Source organism: Oryzias latipes, chromosome 12, assembly GCF_053564925.1.
Source record: "Oryzias latipes strain Hd-rR chromosome 12, Olatipes_Hd-rR_3.1".
NCBI classification, from domain to species: Eukaryota; Metazoa; Chordata; class Actinopteri; order Beloniformes; family Adrianichthyidae; genus Oryzias; species Oryzias latipes.
In genome coordinates, this window is record NC_136248.1 from 203,161 (window position 1) to 217,255 (window position 14,095).

Consider the following 14,095-nt stretch of genomic DNA (forward strand, 5'->3'; position numbering starts at 1 on the left):
GGAGATTTATTCTGTGGAGCTAGCCTGCTCCAGACCAGGCTAAATTCCAGGATCTATTTAATCACATCCCTAATGTCAGTCAGCAGTCGCCACAAATGGAAACCAATAGTTATTTCACTGCTCACTATACATTGTTATCACATATAACTAGACCCGCTGTCATTATTTAAACGTTCGTGATCATTAATTTCAATCATTTTGGATAAATAATGAGTTTTAGATGATGTTGCTATCATTAGATAATTTACAGTTTCCCATAGACTATAAGGCTATATATAAAATGATAGAATATTAGGGCCACAGAGCGGAAAAAAAAGACAAGTCATAATATTGTAACCAGTTGTTTTAAAGGAGGACAGTTGTTAAAATGACAGATGTGGGGCATTTCGTGAAATTGTCCTTCAGTATGGTTTCATAAACGAAGACATGCTGATGTGCCAGAATATGAAGTATCACATTGTCATAACTATCAGAACTGTAAAAAGAATATGTTGTTTTCTGCAGAAAAGCAACAGTTTCATAAATTGATGACTTTATCCTTTTTCCTCAGTGGGGCCCTAGTACTCTGTCATATAAACAAATACACATTCCATATGAATATAAAAACACAATGTGTACCATTATGTTCCTTTATTGAATAAGGACAAAACAAAGCAGGTAAACTATCAGCTCCTTTCGAAACTGAAGTCACAGTGACTCTACAAGATGGAAAGCACAGAATCAAAGCATATTATACAAAATGATACATACACATTCAAAGGTCTGTACATAACACACCCTGCATGTCTGCACACTAAAATAAATGCAGGACAAATTTATTCCTGTACTGAATGTCTACGTCTACCAGTTCTATTTGGCGCCGGAGGTGGTTGCCATACATCTTTCTGATAGCTTTTGAGCTCTGTGAACACAATACAATTAGCGCAGCTGGAATTTGGCAGGATGTGGTGTCCTTTTATTAATACGCACTATGTTGCCAGGCTGGTTTTCCCACTATATAGCATCTGGGTCCTGTAAAAGAAATTAGACTTTTGGATTTGGATGAGGACACCTCACCATTGTAGAGTGAAAAGTACTTTCACAGTCTTAACATGATACCTCATGCCTTCTGGAATCCAGAGTGATGGTCTCCTCCTCCTCATCGTCTCCATCATGTGCTGTTGCTGCTGCACTGGGGCTTTCACCCTATCACATTTAGTCGGATATTGAAGCTAGTAGACAAGACATGCCAGGCCTACAGTCTGCCTTTGATGGAGTACTCACTGGATCAGCATAGTCTGGTGCTTGTGCTGGTGGCTCTAACAGGAACACAGTGCTGCCAGACACTGCAAGGCAATAGGTAAACCGGGGTCAGACAGTCCAAACTGATTCAATATGAATGTGGTTGTATTCCATGTAGAGATGGAAGGACATACCTTGAATGAAGCGGGTGGCATCTTGGGAGGAACCTATGCTCGTCTCTTTCTCCCCAGGGATCCCCTCGAAGACGGGCCTGCCTTTATTTAGCTCCAAGGCCATGTCCTCTGCTGGGGTAAGGTCAGCCTTTGGTGACCCACCACCCGTGCCTTGTCTGTGGGTATTCTTTTTCACTGCTAAAACTGTACAGACGATGTGTGAGCAGGCACCTTCTGGGTACAATATATGCTTGTGCTTGTTAAATATTAGTCAGTTCGTTGCTCACCCACAGGAAAAAACCTCCACGGGTGCTCCTCTTACCTCAAGTCTGCTCATTCACTGGCTGTGAATTAAATCCCTCATACTTACCAGACGATTCTTTGAGTTTTCTTCCGGGTTTTCAGCATTTGGGTCTGCTAAGTCTCACGAGATCATGACAGGTACTCCAGTGAGAATGACATTATTCATCCTTACTTGCTGTTCCACATCGTCCAGTCTTTTCTCCAGAATCTCGACCTGATTTTTCTCGCTGCTCGTTTTGATCCCGAAATCTTCGGAACTCTTCCATCATATCCCAAAGTGGCGTTAGCTTAGCCGACACTTGTTCCATAAAACTTTTCAGCGTTTCTTAATTAATGTCAAGAGCCCTTTTGAGGTCTTCGTATTCCTGGGTTTTCTTCGGGGCATGGTCAGTTCTCTTTTTTGGAGAAAATCAACTTTTTAAGTAATTTGAAGATAGTTGTATTCGCAGAGAGGCATGCCACGCGTCCTGCTGTGTAACCCGGAACCGGATTTTTTGAGAAGAAGATCTTGGGGCGAAGGCCATTAGTCAAGTCGCCGAAGTCCTGCAACAAGACACTGTGGATGGAGGTCAACAACGATCTCTGCAATATCCTTGAGGGGGTCAGAGGCAACACCATGAAGAAATTGGAGAGAATGGGGAAGCTCATCTTCACATACGGATTGGAACGGTTCGGAGTGGTCGAGGGCAAACGATCTACTCCGATAATCCACACCAAATCCCGAAGGCAAAAAGAAATAAACCTGTTAGTTAAGGAGAGGCGGCAGCTGAAGAAACAGTGGAGGAAGGCCACAGAGGAGGAAAAGGAGGGAATAAACGTTCTGCAGGAAGAGATCAAGGGTAGGCTGTCCACACTGAGAAGAGCAGAAAACCTCCTGAGGAAACGCAGAAGGTAGGAGCAAACAAGATCACGCTTCTATAAAGATCCCTTCAAATTTGTAAAGAGTCTATTTACAAAAGAAAAAAGTGGAAGTCTCTCTGCATCAAAGGCTGTCCTGGAAGAACATCTTAAAAAAACCTGTACGGATGACCAACACCATGAAGAGGTCTCACTCCCACCTGACATGCCACCAGTGAGCACACCAGAATACCAGCTTGACTCGAGTCCACCCAGGTGGAGTGAAGTGGTCAAAATTGTGCGTAGGGCAAGGGCCGCATCCACACCAGGCCCCAATGGAATTCCTTATACGCTCTACAAAAATGCCCAGGCGTCCTGCAATTCCTCTGGAAGCTGATGAAAGTGTGGATAAAGAAGGAGATTCCAGCATCCTGGCGGAGAGCCGGAGGGATCCTCATCCCCAAGGAGAAGGACTCCGCAGTTCTCGGCCAGTTCCGCCAGATCAGTCTCTTAAATGTTGAGGGAAAAATCTTCTTCAGTGTGGTGGCTCATAGGCTAACAAGCTACCTGCACAGAAACAACTTGATTGACACATCAATCCAAAAAGCAGGGATCCCAGGCTTCTCAGGATGTGTAGAACACACTAGCGTTATCTGGCATCAGATTCAGCTTGCCAAGAAAGAAAGAAAAGATCTCCATGTGGTCTTCCTGGACCTCGAAAACGCATTTGGCTCTGTCCCTCACAAGTTCCTGTGGACAGCCTTTGATTATTTCAGAGTCCCACCAGCTCTCACAACCCTGGTAAAAGCCTACTTCCAGGATATTCAACTGTGTGTGACGACGGCAGAGTACACTACAGCGTGGCAACACCTGGAAGTGGGAATCATGGCTGGCTGCACCATCTCCCCATTGGCATTCACCCTGGCAATAGAAGTCATCATACAGGCTTCTCAATGGGTGGTTGGCGGGCAACAAATAAGACCTGGGCTGAGGCTTCCACCGGTCAGGGCCTACATGGATGACCTGACTTCTCTGACTACGACCAAGGCTTGCACAGTACGGCTGTTGGGAAAGCTTCACAAGAACATAGAGTTGGCTCGGATGAAGATCAAGCCAAGTAAGTCCAGAAGTATCTCCATCGTCAAGGGGAAGCTGTCAGACCACCGCTTCCACATTGGCGAGGAACCTATCCCAACAGTTTACGAAAAACCCGTGAAAAGCTTAGGCCGCTGGTATGATGCTTCCCTCAAAGACAGAGAGCAGGTAGAGCAGCTCAGAAAGGACATAGCTGGTGGCCTAGAGAACATCAACAGAACCCTGCTCCCTGGCAAACTGAAGCTTTGGTGCATGCAGTATGGTTTACTCCCACGACTTCTCTGGCCATTAACCCTGTATGAAGTGCCACTGTCAAAAGTGGAAAAGTTGGAGAGGCTGATCAATGCCTATGCCAGAAAGTGGCTTGGCCTTCCCAGGTGCCTCAGTACCATTGGACTCTATGGCAGGGGGATGTTAGAACTACCTATATCCAGTTTGGTAGAGGAGTACAAGTGTGCCAAGGTCAGGTTGGAGATGACACTCCAAGATACCTGTGACTCACTGGTTGTCCAAGCAGCTCCCATCCTGGCCACTGGGAGGAAGTGGGCCCCCAAGGCAGCAACTGATATGGCCAAGGCAGCACTTAGACACAAAGACATTGTGGGATGCGTGCAGGAGGGGAGGAGTGGTCTTGGTCTCTCATCTAGCGCACCTTCCTGGAGGAAGGCCAACCCAGCTGAGAGGCGTAGACTGGTGGTACAAGAGATACGCCGGGAAGAGGAGGCAGCAAGGTGTGCTCAAGCCGTGGCCCAGGCAAAGCAAGGTCAGTGGATGGGATGGGAAGGAGTGGAGAAGAGGAAGGTCTCCTGGAAAGACCTGTGGGAGATGGAGGCATCCAGGGCAAGTTTTATAATTAGGGCTACCTATGATGTCTTGCCTTCTCCTGCAGACCTAAAACAGTGGTAAGGAGAAGACCCCTCATGCCCCTTATGTCAAAGCCCAGCAACATTGAAGCACATCTTGGTGGGATGCAAGACCAGCCTCAGTCAAGGCCGTTACACCTGGCGATACAAGGTGGTTCTAAGGTGTCTGGCAACAGTGCTGGAAAAACAGAGAACAAGCGTGAGCGCCCTTCCTCAGGCAACATCTCATCGGCAGCTAATACCCTTCCTCCGAGAGGGTCAGGCCACCTTCAACACCACCAGTGCAGCTGACATAGGACAGCTGGGTAGAGCACGGGACTGGAAAATGCTGGCGGACCTGGACAGAAAACTCTGCTTTCCACGGGAGGTTGCATCCACCAACCTTCGACCAGACCTTGTACTGTGGTCATCCACACTCAAGCTCGTATACATCATAGAGCTCACAGTACCCTGGGAGATTGCAATAGAGGAGGCTTATGAAAGAAAGATGCTGAGGTACGCCGAACTTGCAGCAGACGCCAAAGAGCAAGGCTGGAGTGTGAAGGTACGCCCAGTGGAAGTAGGCTGCAGGGGCTTTGTGGCCACCTCAACACCCAGGCTACTCAGGGAGATGGGAGTGCGAGGGAAGGCTCAAAGGCAGGCAATTAAAGACCTCTCCCAGGCAGCTGAAAAGGGAAGTCAGTGGCTATGGATCAAGAGGAAGGACCTGACCTGGGCCTCCAAATGTCTGGTGACTGATGGGGGTGAACCTGGGACGCTGGGATTCACTGCTGAACCCTCTGGAGGTGTCGTGGGCCTATCAGCGAAACACTGAGGAAGGAGGGCGTCCACTTAAAAAACCCACTTGAAAACCCAAGTGACGTCACCATTCATCTGCTTGCCACAGTGTCTCATCGGTGCCTTAGTAATTATTCAGGGATAACAACATCTAGTCCTATAAAACAGACAGGATTTGCATCAAAAACAATTACGTAATCTGAACGTGATGTAAGCAAAACTTTGTTCAGTAACTTACCACCTCACAAAATTCCTCTATCAAACCACGGACGACAAAACAGATTTATTTCTGTAAAGATTTCTTTGTTATTGATAATAAAATATCTAAAGTCGTGTTTATAAATCAGTATTAAAGATAAAAAGCCTCTTTATGGAATTCAGCACATTTGAAAGGAGTTTTAACAACAAATAAAATTACACTTTAGTAGAAAATAACAAATAGGCCAGAATAGCGTTCCAAATGCTGTCATGATTTTTAGACAATTCCATATCCATTTAATTGTAAAGGTATTGTTGATGGTAGTGAAGTCCAGCTCCTCCAAAGCCTGATCTCTACAAACAGTAAAAGCATTTTTGTTAAGATCATGTTTTTATTCCTCCAAGTATAATCATACAGCATTTGACCTCATTTTTGTTTGAACTTTTGGGAATATCAGGCGATAAGGGAACATACACAGATATCGATGTACCTTCTGGTTTGATAGGAAGACCCAGCAAATAAAGACAAACTTCTTATCAACCATGAATTTACTGTAAACTGAATTTTTTTAGGAATTGAATCAAATGTAGACGTTACAGCTTCTTTTTCATTAACTGGAATCCCTTCAAACTGCCTGGACTCCCATTTTTTAGTGGAAACAAAGCTGATTTATTAATATTCATTTTTCCTCCTGACACTGGCTAAAGGTTTACTACAGATTTGAATGTCTTAAAAACATTGTTGTCGTCTGCTGATTGGTTAATTCTAACCAACAGCATTGACGCTAGACAGGGAGACATTTTCTATAAGTGTGTATGAGCAGCTAACAAACAGAAATGGTGGCAGTGGGCGGTCTGGTCTAATTCCAGGTGAAATATCAAATCTTGCTGACGTTATACAGAGAGCTAGAACAATCATTGAATGATGTTTGAACGGCATTATATAATATCTCCCTAAAGCAAAAAAGGAAATAGTTTTTAGTATAAAGTTGAGTTCAATGGTGTTGTTTATGTCTGTCATCTAGTTGACTTTGTAACAGAATCTGATTTTCTTTCTCCTGTTCACTGATGACTATCAGAACTTATCCTAAACTTTAAAATGCTATAATGACTTGGAATTCATTTTCTCCCTTTTTTTATTTGTCATTTTATGAATTTCAAACTTTGTAAGTTCCCAATTTTGCCCGTAGTTACCAAAAAACAAGCTTGTTTCTATATTTTTCAGTGATCCTATTAACTTTCATTTATTAGTTAGTCAGTAATGAGCTGTTCAATTTCCAGCATCCGGGATTATCAGTGGCAAACCGTTACACACCTGGGCCTTCAGTGGTGCTACATCTGAATCCCTCAACCCCTCATGAACCATTTTTATGCCTCTAAATAAACTGAATAAACAAAACAGTAAACAAATCGCATTATGCAACTACAGCCAGCACAAACATAGAAAACAACCACCTACATTTGGAATATTATTTATATTTATCATTCCATCATCAATAAATGGGATTATATGAAGGGCCCACTCATGAACACTAAAAATTATAAGGATATTTAAAAAAGAAAGCACGTTTCTAGTCCATTCCTGTGGCGAGTTATGATTTTTTAAAGAAATAACCGAAATGCGCAATTCCACCACAAGGGGGAGCAAAGGAAAAGCAAAACAGTTGAAACAGCAAATCTCTACATGTGCCAAAAACGACACCTAACAGCTCCGAGTCTGGGTAAGATGTAGTTTGGTTCCCTGTGAGCCTCACTGCTGTTGCATTGCAATAAGAATGATCCGTAGTGACACTAATGACCAAAATGTTGTCAAAAAGAAAAAAAGGTTGAAGTGGAGTGCTGAGCTTTCCAGGAAAAATGGAAAGAGTCTTATGTGTTCATGGAGCTGAATGCAATTCATGCATGCTTGGTATGTCATCAACAGGTCTCAGTGCTCAAAGAAAATAACATTCAGCACCACTATGAGACTCACCATAAAGAAAAGTTTCACCATTTGCATTTAAGAAAAGAGAAGATTAACAACAATTAGCTGGACTGACAAAATAACCGTCTGCATTTACCAAAAGCCGTGACGTCAGTGATGGAGCAGTGACAGACACCTGATTGCAAACAAGTTGGAACAAACATCCAAACCATTTTCTGATGGTGAACTTATTCAAAAATGCCAAGGCTGCAGAAGTCTTGTGGCACAAAAAGCAGTCGACCTTTGCCAACATGAATCTGTCAAGGATCACGATTGCAGATACAACATCTCTGAGGAGACTTGGACGCCAAATGAAGGAATTAAGTCATTTATTGTATTTTTGGTCACTGTTGATGAAAGCACAGATACAGATATTGCACAACCTCTTCTGAAAAAGACCAGTTTGGATCCTAGGATCTTGGCCAACTATAGACCGATATCAAACCTCCCCTTTATTTCTAAAATCCTAGAAAGAGTTGCAGTTAAGCAGCTTTACTGCCACCTACAGGACAACAGCCACTTTGAAGACTTTCAGTCAGGGTTTAGACCCCACCACAGTACGGAAACTGCACTAGTTAGAGTCTCTAATGACTTGTTATTGGCCTCAGAAAAGGGACTACTTTCTATTCTGGTCCTGTTGGACCTCAGTGCAGCCTTTGACACTATCGACCACAGTATTTTACTCCATAGATTAGAGCAGGACATAGGGATCAGAGGATCTGCTCTCCAGTGGTTTAAATCCTATCTGTCCGATAGGTATCAGTTCGTTAATGTAAATGGCCATAAAGGGCTCAGTCTTGGGACCGATCCTGTTTACGCTTTATATGCTACCCCTAGGAAACATAATCAGGAAACACAGCATTAATTTTCATTGTTATGCCGACGATACGCAGTTGTATTTATCCATGAAGCCTGACCAGAATGACCAGATAGAGAAACTGAACGCCTGCATCAGAGACATCAAGACCTGGATGACAATTAATGACCTCCTCTTGAACCCAGAAAAAACTGAGGTCAGTATACTTGGTCCTAAAAACCCCAGAGATACTCTGTCTGCTCAGATAGTCTCCCTAGATGGCATAAGTATAGCCCCCAATTCCACAGTTAGAAACCTTGGGGTTTTATTTGACCAGGATTTATAATTTAAGGCTCACATATCTCAGGCGTGCAGAACTGCCTTTTTTCACCTGCGGAATATTGCTAAGATCAGAAATATACTTTCTAAGAGTGATGCTGAAAAACTCATCCATGCATTTGTTACGTGGAGGCTGGATTACTGTAACTCCTTGTTAGCAGCGTGTCCTAAGAGTTCCTTAAGAAGTCTCCAGCTTGTTCAGAACGCAGCAGCTAGATTGTTAGCAGGAACTAGCAGAAGAGATCACATCACTCCTGTGTTAGTTTCACTTCACTGGATCCCAGTTGATTCCAGAATCAAGTTCAAGATCCTCCTGTTAACCTATAAGGCCTTACATGGAATGGCCCCGTCCTATATTAAGGACCTCATAGTCCCTTACCAACCAATCAGAACACTTCGCTCGCAAAATGCAGGACTGCTTGTGGTTCCTAGAATTAGTAAAAGTACGGTTGGAGGTAGAGCGTTTAGCCACCAAGCCCCTGTCTTATGGAATAAACTCCCAGCTCATGTAAGAGTGGCCGACACAGTTTCTACATTCAAAGCTAGACTGAAAACGTTCCTCTTTGGACAGGCTTATTGTCAGACTAGTTAGTATTCAGAGATTATTTAACTTAATGTTAGTTTGTTTAAATTAAACTTAATAAAAACTATTTCTTTTAAAAGGCTGCTAGAAGTTGAAGCTGGGGTAACTATGGTGCACTGGGGTTCTGTCCTCTTTCCTTTTTTACTTCTACCCTTCCTCTCCTCTATTCTTGATCATAATTTATCATTTAGTTCTCCATGCCTCTGTTTGGTGCAGTGCGATTCATGTATTGTCCCTCTTTTCCTCTCCCCTCCTGGGGAGTGGGAGTGCTTCCAGACTCCAGTTGGCTCATCCGTGCTCCAGTTCCCGACCGTTTACCTCGCCTTTGCTCCCGCTCCTACACCTGGCTGTGGATCCTGCCTCTGGCTCATCTCTGGCTCGTCTCTGCTCTGTGCCTGACCGAGTACCTCGCCTTTGCTCCTGCTCCTACACCTGGCTGTGGTTCCTGTCTCCGGCTCGACTCGCGCCTTTGACTGTCCCCACAACCACGGCTGGATGAAGCTCGTCTGCTGGACTTTTATATATGTAGTTGTAGATTTAGATAAGTTAATTCTTCTCTAAGAGTTCTGGTAAATCGCCTGTCCGTCCTGGGGGAGGATCCCTCCTTCATGTGGGCACCCCTGAGGTTTCTTCGTTTTTTCCGGAATCCGGTTTTTTTGGGAGTTTTTCCTTACCGCAAAGGGGGGTCTAAGGGCAGGGATGCCAGTATAGCTTAGTCAGTTTGTTAGTTCATTTTAGTATTTTTCTATTGAACTCTTTGTATTCGTGATCCTTTTGATTTCATGTTTTACTTCGAAGCCCATCGAGACGACTGTTGTTGTGATTTTGGGCTATACAAATAAAATTGAATTGAATTGAATTGAATTGTTCGAGATTCAAGTTGTGTAATCTGTGTATCTTTTTCTTTTTTTAATCTTTGACTAAGTCCACAAGTAGCTGCTGTTTTCTTTTGAGGTGTTTGCAATTTCTCCAGACATAAGTTCAACTATTTTTTAAGGTCCTCTAGTTTTCCTGTCATTGCTGTTTTAACTTTTACCGTGGTCCGCCGCTGTTGGATGACGGCCTGGGTTTGGCGTCACACAGGATTCCCATGAGACGGGAGTCGTTTGGCATTAATCACAGGACCGGGATGGGATAAAATTCTTACAAGAGCGGAAACTAACCAATAAAGCTGTGTTCACAATCAACGCGATGCGCGCGTCACAATCGCTGAGTTTCATTGGTAAGTCGATGTACAGACGTGATTTGAGGTCCTGCAGCACATTCTCAACATTGGGTGAGGTGTGGCTATGTGGCAGCAATGCCATTTGAGCAGCTAATGATCCGCTAATTTGACCATTTTCTCCGCTCTAGGACTAATGCGGGACATGAATCACAAAGACACGGAAAGACGCTGAAGCTAACCGTAGCAGGAGAGTCTTGGAATGACCTCAGTCAGAGTGTCGAGGACAGCCAAGAGACGCCAATCGTGAACAATAGCAGCGGAAAGCCCCAGCAGGGGATCTCTACTCCACAAAGTCAATAGGTTTCTGAAGGGCAGGTGAACCGAGATCTCAGGTCCTTCTTTGTGTCACAGTCTCTGACTTTTTTCATTATTTTGTTCAGCATCAGATGTTTCCCATTCAGAGTTTACTTTGGTTGTCTGACTTTGGAAATTCATAAACTTGTCATAAATCTGTAAAAGCATTCCAAATGATAACATTTTATTAGTAAAACATGACTGAGAACTGAGATAACACAACACACAAAGATTGTTATCCAGCGACACAACCTAATGATGACAACAAGGAACACAACTGTCTGAACTGAAAGGACGTCTCACTGCGAACAGACTGAACTCCAGCGACGTCTTTAGACCAGAGCTCTGCAGACGAAACACACGCAGGAGTCAGAGGACCAACACTTTTCCCAAATAAAGCAAATCAACCTGCAGTTATGCAACACATATATATATAATATAACTCAAAGCACAACAATATGAAAATAGAGCCCCCACCCCGACTCGAACAGAATCCCTAACCCCATCAACTGACAGAAACATTGGAGAGGCTGAGCTCAGAAAACATAGTTCTCCTGTTTTAAATGCAGCATAAACAGGAATGCGGTTCTGCAGACAGATGGCGCTCTGAGCTCCAGAGTCCAGAACGACAACAAAAACTAAACAAAGACCTGACACCAAAATAAACATGGAAACCTGATTCAACTGTTTTTTTTTACAGAAATACATGTGTAGATATATTCATGTAATGTTCATTTTCTCATCATTCCCCTGCTACCAAATATGTTACTGTAGAAATACGGCGTGCATCATTCTGACGATGCACACTTTGCATCCCGCTTGTACCAAAAGAAATAAATATTCAACCAGTTTTTAGTACTTTATTCTAGGTATTTGTTCGTTTAGATCGCTTTTTCCACAAAAAGCAGACTATTTGTCTCATGGTGCAGCGTGTTGTCACGGTAACATGACAACAGGGTTCGGGGTTGTTTATAGTGAGGAATGAACATTATTAAACACCAAAAAGCTCCTAAATTGATTTTACAAACTTCCACTTGTTCTGCTTGTTTGTGTGGATGAATTTCTGTTGGGCCTGTTGCCCCGTGAACCCAGCTCCAGAAAATGATGGACAGATCTACATGTTGGAACTTTTCTCTAAAGGATTTGTTTCCACAACTATTTACTTCTACATTACTTCTTCTAAATGAAGATTGTAGACTGATGATAGCATCATCATTGTTCTTCAAACAATTATTCTCTGAAGACTCATAAACCAGGTTTGGATTTGAGGCTAAACTTGATTTTATCTTTTATTTTTTTTTAGTCTCAGATCAGATGGAAGGTTGATGAAGAATCGTTTTATCTATTCATAACTAATTTGATTAGCTATCTTGATGATTTTACACCTCAAATTCTTGTATAATTAGCGTTTTTTTTTAATTGCCAGGAGGGTGGAGCCATGTATGGACTTAACGATTTATTACTTAGTCCCACCAAACCCTATCTCTGTCTTTATGCCCAACTCACTGCATTACTTATTCTGTGTGGAATCTTATCAGTGAAATCATCCAGTAAATTCATATCCTAAGTAATATCAGTAAAAAAGATTTATCACCCTAATATATTTCATAAAACCATCTTCTGTTTCAATATGCATATGTGGCCATAAACACTAATAGAACCTACTGAACAGTGGAAGGCAGAAATCCTTCCTCAAAGTTTCGGTCCCACAACATCAGCAGCTGATGGCCGGTCTGTGGCTCCAACTCCTACACAACACAGAAACATGTACACAAGTTCACAACAACACAACAATAATCCTAAATCAAACATTCACTTTTTAATACTTGGTAGCAAATCGTTTGCAGTCAATTCCAGCCTGAAGTCTGGATCGCAAAGACATCAGCAGACGCTGGTTTCATCCCTGCTGATGCTCTGCTAGGCCTCCAATGCAACTGTCTTCAGTTCCTGCTTGTTCTTGGGGCGTTTTCCCTTTAGTTTTTTCTTCAGCAAGTGAAACGCATGCTCAATGGCATTCAGGTCATGTGATTGACTTGGCCATTGCATTACATTCTACTTTGTTCCCTTAAAGTCTTTGGTTGCGGTCAGCTTTGGGTCCATCTGCACTGTGAAGCGCCGTCCAATGAGTGCTGAAGCCTTTGGCTGAATGTGAGCAGATAATATTGCCTGAAACACTTCAGAGTTCATCCTTTTGTCAGCATCACATCATCAGTAAATACCAGAGAACCAGTTCCATTAGCAGCCATACATGCCCACGCCATGACACTACCACCACCATGCTTCACTGATCAGGTGGTCTGCGTAGGATCGTGAGCAGTTCCTTTCTTTCTCCATACTCTTCTCTTTCCATCACTTGTACAAGTTGATCTCATCTGTCCATAGGATGTTGTTCCAAAACTGTGAAGACTGTTTTAGACGTTTGGCAAACTTTAATCTGGCTTTCCTGTTTTTGAGGCTCACTAATGGTTTCCATCTTGTGGTAAACCTTCTTTATTTACTCTGGTGAAGTCTTCTCCTGATGGTCGACTTTGACAAACACACACCTACTTCCTGTCAGTGTTCTTGATCTGACCAGCTGTTGCGAAGGGTTTTGTTCACCAGGGACAGAATTCTTCGCTCATCCACCACAGTTGTTTTCCGTGGTCTTCCGGGTCGTTTGCCACTGCGATCCTTCTTTTTCAGAATGTTCCAAACAGTCGTTTTGGCCACGCCTAATTATTTTGATTTAGTTTTTTTCATTTGAAATGGTTTATTTCAAGCAATCAAATAAGAATAATACACAAAAAACATTACAATCATCAGTTATCGTAGTATCGTAGGTTTAGGGGCTGTCATCTGGACTTAGTTTTAAAGTTAAAAGATATTTCACCTCTTATCCAACAGGTTTTGTCAATTCTGAAATAGCTGGTCGAAGAGCTGGTATATATGCGCTCATGGGGGAGGAGTCAGACCTGAAACTGGATGGTACAGGTCTGACTCCTAAACCTACTACAATGGAACCAACCTGGATGAATGAGAGTCTTCATAGACAATCATCAGTTATACATATATACAATGAAATATTAAACTTAGGTTAATTAAACAAAATTAAATATTGCTTGAAAGGGAGTGGAGTTCACTGATAGCGACAGCTCTGTGGATCTCATCTTGAGAGTTGACAGCATCCGATTCCAAATGAATACAGTACATTTCAAAAACTCTGGACCTTTTATCTGCTCATTGTAATTGGGATACTGAGGGAATAACACATTCCTGGCCATGGGACAGTTGAGAAGCCAATTGGCCCGTTAACTTTTGGTTCCTTAACAAGTGGGAGGGACATTTGCAAACTTGTAATTCCTACACCGCTCACGTGATCTGGATGGAAATACCCTCACATTAAAGCTGACAGTGCAGTTAAAGCACATCTTGTTCGTTTCATTTCAAAT

General features: G+C 42.9%; 2 protein-coding genes across 18 annotated transcripts in view; both read right to left on the reverse strand.

Moving 5' to 3' along the window:
* Positions 1-784: 784 nt before the first annotated feature.
* Positions 785-1,707, reverse strand: LOC144996229 (uncharacterized). Of its 5 annotated transcripts, none has more exons than XM_078955547.1 (5): positions 1,416-1,658; positions 1,264-1,325; positions 1,099-1,185; positions 970-1,011; positions 785-901 (listed from the first exon to the last, which is right to left on the reverse strand). In XM_078955547.1, the coding sequence occupies exons 1-4, from the start codon at positions 1,516-1,518 to the stop codon at positions 994-996; spliced, it is 270 nt and encodes an 89-aa protein (XP_078811673.1). In that variant the 5' UTR covers positions 1,519-1,658; the 3' UTR covers positions 785-901; positions 970-993. The 5 variants fall into 5 exon arrangements, with proteins under 5 accessions (XP_078811673.1, XP_078811671.1, XP_078811670.1 ...); XM_078955545.1 differs by having other exon boundaries at positions 970-1,028; XM_078955544.1 differs by adding an exon at positions 1,682-1,707 and having other exon boundaries at positions 831-1,028; positions 1,416-1,598.
* A 9,127-nt stretch (positions 1,708-10,834) lies between these two features.
* The window catches only part of ythdc2 (YTH domain containing 2), a 141,339-nt gene continuing 138,078 nt past the window's right edge, over positions 10,835-14,095 (reverse strand). For all 13 annotated transcript variants that reach the window (XM_078955537.1, XM_078955536.1, XM_078955535.1 and 10 more), the window contains 2 exons: positions 12,333-12,415; positions 10,835-11,012 (listed from right to left, as the gene is read on the reverse strand). In XM_078955537.1, coding sequence (XP_078811663.1) covers positions 11,000-11,012; positions 12,333-12,415 — 96 coding nt within the window. In that variant the 3' untranslated portion in view covers positions 10,835-10,999. The remainder of the gene's footprint in view (positions 11,013-12,332; positions 12,416-14,095) is intronic.